The 11,833-nt window shown below is 37.0% G+C and overlaps 1 protein-coding gene across 1 annotated transcript; it reads right to left on the minus strand.

The window, feature by feature from the left end:
- Positions 1-2,773: 2,773 nt before the first annotated feature.
- oaz1b (ornithine decarboxylase antizyme 1b) lies at positions 2,774-8,115 on the minus strand. Its single transcript, XM_059358362.1, is given in 6 exon segments — positions 2,774-3,886; positions 4,011-4,096; positions 4,665-4,837; positions 5,221-5,307; positions 5,309-5,360; positions 7,929-8,115. Coding segments are annotated over 6 exon segments (654 nt in total). The 5' UTR covers positions 8,054-8,115; the 3' UTR covers positions 2,774-3,755.
- Between the last annotated feature and the right edge of the window lie 3,718 nt (positions 8,116-11,833).

Raw genomic sequence — 11,833 nt, forward strand, 5'->3', positions numbered from 1 at the left:
CTGATCTGTGATCTGGACAGAGGTCACCTGAAGTGCTGAATTTCACATAATGCAGCTGATTTACACTCGAGTTGGTTTCGTGGGACAATGTAGCCCTCGTTCACTGACATCATCACGGCCTCCGAGGCGTTGCCATGTTTAGTGTAGAGCTGAGACAATGACAGACACCATGCTGCTGTACACGTCGGTTTCTCTCAGCTCTGTAACATTAAGATCCCCTTTCATTGGCCGGCTGTTCGTTTGTTTGTGGTGATGTCCTCGTTTTCTGTTCAATCATTCAGGATTTTTTCTTTTCATCTACAACATGCAAGTACAAATGCTACTATGGTCTTTAAAGCTAACTGTGATGTGCATTACTTCCACTGTTGCTCAATCTTGTTCAAAGATTATTTTCTCCCTGCATTGACTGGCAAGCTAATAGCCCTCGTTTCTTCTGCTGTGACCTTCTCTCCCTCTCTCTCCTCTCTCTCTCCTCGTCCTCTGCCCTCCGTGAACCTACAGTACTAACAATTTTTAGACGTCTTGTGGACGCTTGGCTTCAGTGCTGTGTTGTTTTTTTATTTTTATTGCACTCTATTGAAGAAAAAAGTTTGAAAAGTCGCATTTAATTTTACTAGAATGCTTACTATTATCTATGTCTGTACGCCATTTTTCTACCATTTTAGTTGCTTCTCTTCTATTTTAATCATTAGTCATTTTATGTGGCGACCTCAAACGTTTGCAGCATATGCCAGTCTGAGGAGTTTCATTGCTTCATATTGTGATCTGAAATTTTATACATGTCATAATAATACTTGATATGTACCTATTAAATATTTGGATTCCAGAAAAAAATGCTTCTATTCTTTTTGTCCCATATCTTAAAGATTTCACAAGGCTAATGAATTGTATTTATAATAATATAAAATGTGAATTGGTAGATTATAGCAAGTGGCACTAATGGCAGAAAATGCAGTTAAACGTGGTCAAGCAGACCATTTTCACTCCCACTCCTAAATTAATTTAGTGAGTTTAATAACAGCTCTCTGACATTAGGGCAACTAAATTATTGTTTTCCCATAAAAGGTGAATGATAAAATTTTCCCTGAAAAGCATTGAAAGACATTTATTTTAAGTTATTTTTTCACATTTTGCAGAAATGAGTACAAGTTGTACTCTGCATTATTATTTAATTTAATTATTATTTTCCACCAACTGATAGAGGTGGATACTTTGTTTTTAATAGCTGTGAATGAGTTAGTTTAGAATATTTTTTCATGTTTTTTTAATGATTTTTTTCTTCATTCAGAAAGTGTAACAAATAACATTTCAGATGAAGCAGCTACACTGCCTACGTGAGGCATTGCATCATAATCAGCATGTACAAATTACATTCACTGTTGTCCAATGAAACGGCAGTAGCCTTTTCATTACAGAAGACATTTTGACATGTCACAGTAGGAAAAGTACTAAAAAATGGCTGAATTCCATTTAGCTGCTTCTGTTTCACTGTCCTGGTGTTGTGCATTACTGTCACACTAATGGCTTACTGGGTCTTTTTGAATATAACTGGTTAATGTTATTAGTGACACCTGTGCCTGTCCTACTATGAAGCAGTCAAAATGGCTGCTGTGGGGGGAAAAGGCCCGCAAAACAAGAACCATTTAACTCTTTCAGGAGAACAAATAAAGTGTTCCAAACTGCATACTTAAAAACAAAGAAAGAAGAAAAAATTTGCATACCGCAGCTGCCCTCATAAAGTACATACTGATGCATGCAGTGTGCATACAATTAGGACATGCTACATCTTAACTTTTTCCCTCTTTCTCAGAGGACTGCAAGTCAGTAAAGCCAGAAAACTGCTGGTTTGCATACTGCAAAATGTGACCAGATGTTGTAGTACATCCTGGTATTTTTTTAACATACTGTATTCTGTATTTTGTTTCCCGCATAATTAATAGTATGGTAGTATGGATATTGGAATGCACCCTGTAAATAATTTTGCACTAACAAAGAGAAGCAGGTGTTGCTTTTGTTTCCATTAAAGGAGCTGCACACCCACGCAGGTGTTTGGAGTTATTTTTCCTGTTTGGACATCTGCTCAAGGTCGGCAGTGCCATGTTGGAAATAACATGAGGTTACCAGACTACTGTACTAATCATAAACATTTAAGTTGTTCTGGGTGCAGCAAAATTAACAAAAGAAGGCGAAACATCTGTCAAATACACACAAACAGGTCTAATAAGGTAAATTCAACTGTAGTTCAGGCTTCCGGTGGACATGTGTTCAGCAGCATATCTGACACTGGTGTGTACTGCAGAAGCTCCTTTAAAAACCAGTGACCGAGTGGTTATGGGTAGTTGTGTCCTGTGGAGCCCCCTGGTGGCGTGAAGACACAGGACATGCTCTGGCTGTCTGCCCTGCTGCTCTTTTGTAACTGACCTGGTTTTCTGAGTTTGTGCATGCTGAGCAGCACAGGATGTAATGTTGGATACTAGTTACAGTATGATTAGGGGCCATTAAATGAGCTTTATAGTACACCATGTTCAGTCATAGGGGTACATACAACTATTATATAAAACACAGATGGTTGTGTAACGAGTGGCTGTGCTTTTAAACTCACCACTCTGGTTGATGCCGTTTATTACATCACAAAACTGGTCTACCCCAGACCTCCTGCTTGAACACGGATTTCGGAAAAGATCGGCTCTGGCAGTCTGACAGATCAGGCATCAGACTTGTTGGAGTTTAGTTTAAATGTATTGGTGAACAGCTGCAGACGGAAGACAATGAATTGTTTTTGTTTGTTTTATTATCACAGAAGCACAACAGGTACCACTATGCAGGTGAACAACAAACTCATTACTATCATGAAAAAAAGTTAAAAGGAATGCTAATAAAAGTAAATAAAATCCAATCATAACATCACAGCATTTTTCAACCCCCAAAACAAAATACTACAATATTGTCAGATATACATGGCAGAAAGAAGCAAAAGCACTTTGGATTATTCACTTTCCTTACATGTTGTACCAATACACTCATCGTAGGATCTTTCACTTGAAACTGAAGCGCCTACAGACACATGCAACAGCATTCATCTCTTCACTCCACTAGTCTAAATGGATTCACTATCCGGTGTTTTAAGTACCAATTTCTGGGGCTGTCACTCAAAAGTAACATTTCAAAAATCCAAATACTAGAATGTTAATGCTACAAAATAAAACTGGTCCCGCTGAAATGTATTTGTTATTAAGTTCAGAGAGAAGGAAAATGAGACAAATTTAAAGTCATTATTTTGCCAATCAAAAGAAAGCTGGAGTACCCGAGTGTAAACCTGATGACCTTTTTATTGTACATTCAAGAAATGAAGAATCCTCCACCATAATCTATCATAAAAAGGAAATATCAATAAAAAAAAAAGACTTGACAAGAAATGGAAATTATACCGACTTATAGCTATGACATCTGCAATATGATTGTAAGTCCAAAAAACGAAAGGTTCCCTCTTTTTTTTTAGGTGACAACACCGATTAATCTTCAATGAAAACAGAATGATAAAACACACAAATAGATGGTGGAAACAGGAGATGCACATCTTACATATTCCCTTGAACACAAAAAGCATGTGGGAAATGAATGTTTGCATACAGAGCGCTACCGCTGAGGGTTTAACACAGACGGTGGTTTAAATGAGTAAGCTGGGACGGGATGGACAAACATACAATGGGAAGAAAAGGGGAAGTAAGCGGGGTGTGGAGGGGCTGTCCAGAGGGCTACTCCTCGTCCGAGGAGTCCCTGTCAAAATTGTAGGCCATGAAGAATACGTCGGGTCGAGGTGGGACGAGGGCATGGCCCGGTTTCACAATCTCAAAGCCCAGGAAACTGAATGTACGCACCAGTTTAGCTGAAAGAATAAGGTAGGGACAAGATATGTTATGATGCAGTTCAAGTCAAAACAAAATAATTATGTCAAAGTTGTTCTGAGTGAAAAAAGATGTGCTGGTGAAAACAGGGCTGTTAGCACGTACCACGATCATCTCTGTTCTTGTAAAAGCAGACAAACACGCTAGCGACTTTCAGATGTTCTTCAGCATACTCCAACAGAGCAGCAAAACTGGAGGGAAAACAGAGCAGCTTTGGTTAGAAAATGGTACAAAACATAACTAACCTAATTTAATGCAAACTAGTATCCTGTCTTTTATGATCATTTTAAAGGCTCTGGTTTGGCTTCTGCTCAGATGCAAATCAGCTAACCTCAATCTGTAAAATGAGGCTAAAATGTATATTATTCAAAGCTTGAAAATCTACAGGCTGCCAGGGTCCAATATCCTTCCAGTCATCTTTTAAAAAATATTTTCCATGCCAATATTTACAAAATATATTTACCCGTTTTACTCTAGACTGTATAAAGAATGGATGGTGCATCTCCACTTCCCCCCATTGTACAAAAATTAAGCCAAAGTATTCCAAATATGGGCACTGCCATCTTGCACTGTTGACATCATTTGGTTTTGGCTTAAATTTTAAGGAGCTGTAATGGTCCATCTTTATACAGTCTATGGTTTTGCTCCAACTTTAAGTGGTTGATTACTCTTCTGTAACATGGCTGAAGTGTGCTACTGTAAAGACCTAAAGCTTTATTCCACTTCAAGTGTCTCCTGTTACTAACAGTCTGTCCTCACCTCTCCTTGCTGCCTTCAGGAAGAGGGTCAAGAGGTATCTCCACGTAGAGTGCGCTGCTGCTTAGGACAGCATCCCACTGTATTGTCTTAGTAACAGTAGGACGACTTTGGAAGTGGAGTATCCCAGGGCGACCGTTCCCTGCTGGCTCCTCCGTTACAGTCAACTTTCGATCCTGGAAACACAAACACAGGTAACACAACTGAAAACAGCAGTGGGTGACATTTAATGTGTCTGTGTTGTTTCGATAGAATGTTTCTCTCTCAGGTCCAATTATAATGTAACTAGTATGATGGGCCTGCAAATCTGGTCCAGCAAAGCAACTGAAACTATAAAACTGAACTGTGAAGGTAAAATCAATTGAATAATGTGTCAGTTCTGAGCATGGAAGATGAACCAAGTGCGTGTCTTCCTCTGGTGCTGGATCAGGTGACAGGAAATGGTTTCAGCTTCTACTCTTGTCTTAAACTAAAAACAGCTTTTCCTCATTTCTGCATCTGCGTTTTAGCTCCTTTGACTACATTTCAGCAACAAGAGAGTTTGTGTGTCTATACATACTGAATGGAGTGGCCGAGCTGAAGGAGTGTGATCCCGTGTGCCATTCCCTCGCCCACCTGGGATCTTCAGGGGTGGGAGAGGGGCATCAGGAGCACCACAGAGGCCCCGGGCTGCGGGTACTACTACAGTGCAGGGACAAACTGGAGGGGAGGACAAAGAAGGACATATTCACAATACTGTAACAGAAAAATCACAATCGATAATGAACCTATGACAAAAGCTTTTCTGTGATTCAACATGTACCAAAGGATTTTTATGTAACTGCAACCTCAAAAACAGGTCATAGGACTCAACACAGATAAATATGGGCTTTGGCCAACTTTGTCATTGTGTGCCGAGAAGAATCGCAGCAATTTAATTTTCATAACAGCGCATTAAAGTGCACATACAGCATATTCTGAGATGATGCAAGTGATTTGGATTGCAGTTGCTAAAATGTGCTCATGTACCACAGAAAACTAACTACAAGCAGCTTGGCTTTGTTTGCAATAAAATGCATGATTACTCAATACTGATTATAACCTAAATTCGTTTTTCCGAGTTGTAAACTTGACCAAATACTGCAGCTACAAGCATTTAAGTGCTCAATTCACAACTTGTGTTAAACAAGCAGGCCTGGGTGCTCTTACGGTGCTTACGGTTAATGTTCCCCAAAACAATGACATTGTGTTTACAGAGTTGTTAACAGAACTTTTAAAGAGTGGTGTACCAACACAGCAGGAAGCGGTGGCATGCAACCAACCAAAAACCTAAAACCTGCTGCTAAACTGTTGGGTAAACAGACTGTATCTTGTGACCTAGTACGCATTATAAAAACCACACTGACAAAGCCATGTACATGGCAGATTTTCATACAAACATAAGCCGATCTCATAAGCTGGTTCCTATTAGGCCTGCAACTCTTGTAATTTTCAATCCATTTGGCTGTTATTACCCATTGTGAAAAATACCATTTCAATTTTTCGAAAGCTTACAAAATACTTATTTTGCCCAAACCCTGAACAGGCGGTTTACAGTATCATCAGACAAAAAAAAAAAAAATAAGAAGGGAAGCTTAAACACTTAAAATTAGCAAATGTTTCATTGTTGCTAAAATAATTACCAAAAACAAACTTACTAAATAAAATAAATAGTTTTTATTATCGATTTATCTGGGGATTTTTTTTTTCTGATCATTTTTTTCCTGACTAAAAAATTCTCAAAATTTCTGACAACCCAGGAGGATTTTGTAAACAATGCTTATAACACATATTCCATTTTCCATCGTGTGTGACAAAAAAGGCATCAAATCCTCACTAGTGATTATTTAGCATTCGTTCAAAAAAAAAAAAAATTCTGCAAACTTTCTGTGGACTGACAAATCAATTAATCGTCTAATGGCTCAAGTTCACGTACAATAATACAGCTCATTATTTAACAGCTATCACTTCAAAGTCAAGTTATATTTTCTGCCTATTAATTAAAAGTGTGGCTTTATTTAAATACCTAACCATGAGTTACAAATAATTATTTTTTGATGAGTTTTGGTTTATAAAACCTAACTGAATAGATAACATTTTGAATAACTAAGGTCATCTGTAAATTAGTTGAATGTCTAAGTCCAATGTATTTCACTTTGTTGTAAGAAGCCTTTTAGGAACGGGACACAGGAACAGTATAGCATTTTAAACATTTCATTAACGAGAGTAACATCAGACAGATGACAGCGAATTATCTGTTTACATGATCCACCGCATTGCCGTGTATAATAACTACTATTACCACAGACACTCTACTACTTCTAAACCGTGTCTGCTATGACTAGAGTACCTAGTCCTACCATCACGAGTCTGCTGCGGTAAACTCTGAGTTGCGTAATCATCAACCTGACATGTTATCAGCTCACGAGATCAACGTGGTCATAATTTTTTGCTGACCTGAAGAATTAACGGGAAAATATTTAACCTGACGTTTTTTTTTATTGTCCTGGATTAACACCAAATGTTGTAATGTCAAGTAATAACGTAACGCAACGTTAAGTTGTCTCCTTAGGTGGCAAATCAGTACAATGTTTTAACAGTCGCGTTTCGGCTACAACTTCAAACATTTGTTAATTCCTAGTTGTTGACAGTAAACTGTCTTTTATTTACATTGAAGTTAGTTTGGTCTTAATATAGGTTAATGAGAGGGGAACTGAAACAATCCTATTTAAATGGCTTGTCAGTAGGTTTTCCGAAATAAACAGCAAATTTAACAAAGTATGCGTTAACATCCTCCCTAACCGGCTAATTGAGGCCAGCTGCGTCATCGCGGTGATGCTAACTTATTAGCTAGATTCCAATTATCGAGAAAATGAATGTCAAATACGCTGTAATGTTGATGCTCGATGGTTAGTTAGCCGCCGAGGCCAACTACAGTGACGTACCTCGGGTTCGACGAGGTCCATAGCTAACGTATGCTAATGCTAATCATGACATCTCTCGGTACTGTAAATAACACATCTGTAGCTTATTTCAACATGACAATTTTTAAAATGACAATTAAACTATGGCCGCCAACACATGTAACGTTTGGACGTCAGCGTTTCAGACACAACAACTGCAAATGTAAAGTTAAAAGCGTTTTACTTCCGCTTTTTCAGCAGCTGCAAGCTAGGTTAGCTTAGCCACCCCTCCCCCACGCCACTTTTAGCCGTAAGCTAGGTGAGGTATTCTTCATCGTTTACTTACTTCCCAATCATGTCACAGATACCATTACTCAAATCCGCCATGGTAGTTATAGACTGCTGTTTTCCTTCTTTCTCGCGAGCAAAGCAATGACTGTTTAGGATCCGCTGGAGGTTGGATTTTACCATCCGGCCTCGGGTAGAGACACGACGGGCTGACTGCTCTCTGCTATGCTCGGCAAGCTAATGATCTGTCGGAGAGTCAGGAGCTGGTAGAAAAAACACGCGTCAAGTCACCCGCAATGAAGTCACACACTTCCGGTAGATTGCCTTGTTTAATTTCAAAATATTAGTCCATCGTAAAACAAACTTCTATTCATACTATCTAATTAATCTGTTATCTTTTTAATACTTTTTATGGACTGTTGCCAAAACAAGTGAGGTCATGAATCCAACATCCATGTCCACTACAAAGATTTCTGACCAAAAAAAATAATATTTTCTATTATTTGCATTTTTATATTTTATTTATTAAGCTAATTCTTCTATTATATCAAATCAAATCAATCAAAATTACTTTATTTATCCCAAAGGGAAATTCAGTTAGTCTGGTAGAATCTCTGGAAGAATGAGACAGCCTGATGGCTGTAGGAGCGAAGGATCTTTTGAATCTCTCCGTCCTTCAACGCAGAGATAGGAGCCGTCCACTGCTGGGTTTTTTTTTGGTCCATAAAGGTTTTGTGTAGCGGATGATCCGGGTATTTCAGGATGGCCTGGAACATCTTGACAGTGCATCTCTCCACCACCTCCTCCAGTGTATCCAACCTGGCTCCAACCACAGAACCAGCTCTTTTGACTAATCTGTCCAACCGCCCTGCATTTCTCTGTCTGATGCAGCATAAAACAACACACTTGCCACCACAGACTGATAATCTGTGGTGGCAAGTGGACTGTTGCCAGAACAAGTGAGGTCATGAATCCAACGTCCGTGTCCACTACAAAGATTTCTGACCAAAAAATAAAATGTTCTATTATTTGCATTTTTATATTTCATTTATTAAGCTAATTCTTCTATTATAATCATTTCTTCTGAATTTGTTCTGTTAATAGTATTTCCCTAAATGCTGTTTTTAAACCCTTTGCAACACTATCAGGAATACTGGTTGGGAAACAGTATGACAGATAGATACAAAAGACTTAGTATCTTTTTTTTTCCTGGCATAAAAGTAATCCAATTTAATACTGAATTTTAGAAAAAAGTTATCTGCATTTGATTTGGCTAAACAAAGGCTAGGGTAAAAAAAAAAAAGAATTACCTTCTGTTTAATTATGAAAAGACATTACAACATCCCTCCATGTTGCTATTTTAAACAAAACCAAGGACTTTTATTTTGAAAGAGGAAGTCATAGTTATAGCTAAGCCCTGAATACATTTTTTCTAGCTTCACACTCCTGCTAACTAGCTAATGCTAACCAGAAACGAAGATGGAAGTCAAGATCATGACTGTAACTTCACCTCATTAAACTGACTGGCCCTGACCTGTGACCACAGTTATAATAACACTTAAGATATCAGATAATATATAGAGTGTCGTAACTTAACTATCTTTGTTATCTTACGCTATCACATGCAGATAAATGCCTAAACTAACTACGTGTCCTTCTTGATTTCCCCTTTAGCAAATAGAAAACAAATAGCATAGCTGCGGTGTTAGCTGCTAGCGGCTATTTACATCAGGGCGTCTAATGGAAAAGTACTGAGAAAAACAAAGACACTAAAGGCGTATGATTTCCATACAATTATTGACTTCCCGTGACATTTTTGACACCTAGCCTGTTAAAAGGCAATTAGTTCTGTTTTTCTTAATTTTTAATTAAATACAAATAAATACAATGAAGTATTTTGCATTGGTGGACATATAACTGTAGTGAAGTAAAATTGTGAGGTATTTGTACTTGAATTATTCTTTCCATTTAGACCATCTGTGCTTATACTTAAATCACATTACTAAGGAAAATATTGTTATTACTCCACTACATTTATTTTACAGTCATAGTTACTAATTATATTGCAGATTATTTTTGAAGGTATTACATACAAAACGTGCATCATTATTAAATTATCTATTATGGCCTAGCAATCTACATTAGCTTCTCCCCTTACTAACTACAATATTAAAGCACTTCTAATATGTTATTTTATTAATAAGAATAACATTGGCCAATAGGCCTAATGAGAGGCTGGCAGGTGCCATACTGCATGATGAGTCATCAACATCAATGACGATTACTTTTGATATTTTAAGTGAATTCTGTGATACTTATTTATTTTTACTTAAGTGACATTCTCAATGTTTTACTTGTATTTGGGTATTAATGGTGTGGTACTGCTTTTTTTATTATTTTTTTACTGAATTGTCAGATTATAAAACTTATTTTTCAGAGTATTTTTATTCCCTAAACTGTACTTCAAAAACTGAAAGATAATGACATGTTATACATTGAAAGAACTGCTTGGAAGTTTAAAAGTTAAGAGAAAAGGCAGTGTTACACACTGCCTTTTCTCTTAGATAAACTGGGTATACAGCAAAAACATCTCGTCTGCCGTTCTCACTTTGACCGCACGATGGCGACAAACTGCAGCAAAACAGTGTCAATCACATCACGCACAGATTACATCATGATCTCAGTTCAGCCACCAACAATCACTTGATGTCAGTTGTAAATAATAAATTATGCTGATTTCAAATTTAAGAACAATTTATTAATTGGCTGTAGAATAGTTTGGTCAAAAATAAAAAAGTTTATAACGCAGGGTGTAAATAAGTACTCAAGTACTGCTCTTAATTTTGATAGACTGAAGTATTTCCTTTATACTTTATACTCCGCTACATTTCAAGAGAAATAACCTGACCAGCTACAACATAAAATTGTTCTTGATATTGATGATGATGCAATAATAAAATCTAAAAAAATAAAATCTCTCACTACTCTGAAAGGGACTGTGTCTGCATAAAAGTGTCTGAAATTGAAATTAACTAAACAAATAGCCTAAGTTATCCATGCCTATCTTTCTTGTCTTGTTTGATATTTTATATGTTTGGCTGGATATATTAGGCCCTACAAGTTATACTGTGAACCCCTGCACATTCCTTGGACAAGATTTTACATTAATATTACATTTCTGCAAAAAATGTAAAATTAACTATTTTGATTGTATTTTTTTTTTCTGGTTATGTTTCTTGACTGTTGCAGTATTTGCTTTTATCCTGTATGTTCTCTTGTATGCACCACGCACCAAGGCAAATTCCTACTATAATCTGATATATCTGATTCTAGTACTTGCAGGGCTTTTCCGATGGATTGCATTACTTGCAAAAAGGGGGTCATTGAGTTCGTGTTAAAGGAACAGTTCGGCATTTTAGGAACTACACATTCGCTTTTCTTTCCTTTTCTTTTTATGAATAAGCAGTGACTTCCTGTGGCTAGATATACTAGTGTATGTAGGTTTTGTTTCCTCTACGACAGAGCCAGGCTTTTTGTTTCCTTTTGTTTACAGTCTTTGTGCTCAGTTAAGCCAAACGGCTAATGGCTAGTTTCATATATAGCATCCAGGCATGGGAGTGATTATGAGCTCCTTATGTAACTCCAGATAAGACAGATATTGATAATAATTTTGTAAATAATTACTCATGTCTTTTAATTGACAACAAAATAATTGCTAACTAATTATTTAGTTAATTTGTTTTAATACTCCTTTGGGAGAGATACAGTTCAATGTGTAAAACGTGCTCTCTTCTTCAGCTTTTCTTTCTTTTTAAAACATTTTTTTACTCTACATGGAGTAGGTGTTCCAGATTTTTTTTAATGAAGTTGTACAAAATATATTTCTTGTAAAAATAAATGCAATTATACAACGGATAACAAAATATAGGGAAAGAAATAAAACGAAAACAAAACAAAAAACCT

Source organism: Centropristis striata, chromosome 19 (assembly GCF_030273125.1).
Source record: "Centropristis striata isolate RG_2023a ecotype Rhode Island chromosome 19, C.striata_1.0, whole genome shotgun sequence".
Lineage (NCBI taxonomy): Eukaryota > Metazoa > Chordata > Actinopteri > Perciformes > Serranidae > Centropristis > Centropristis striata.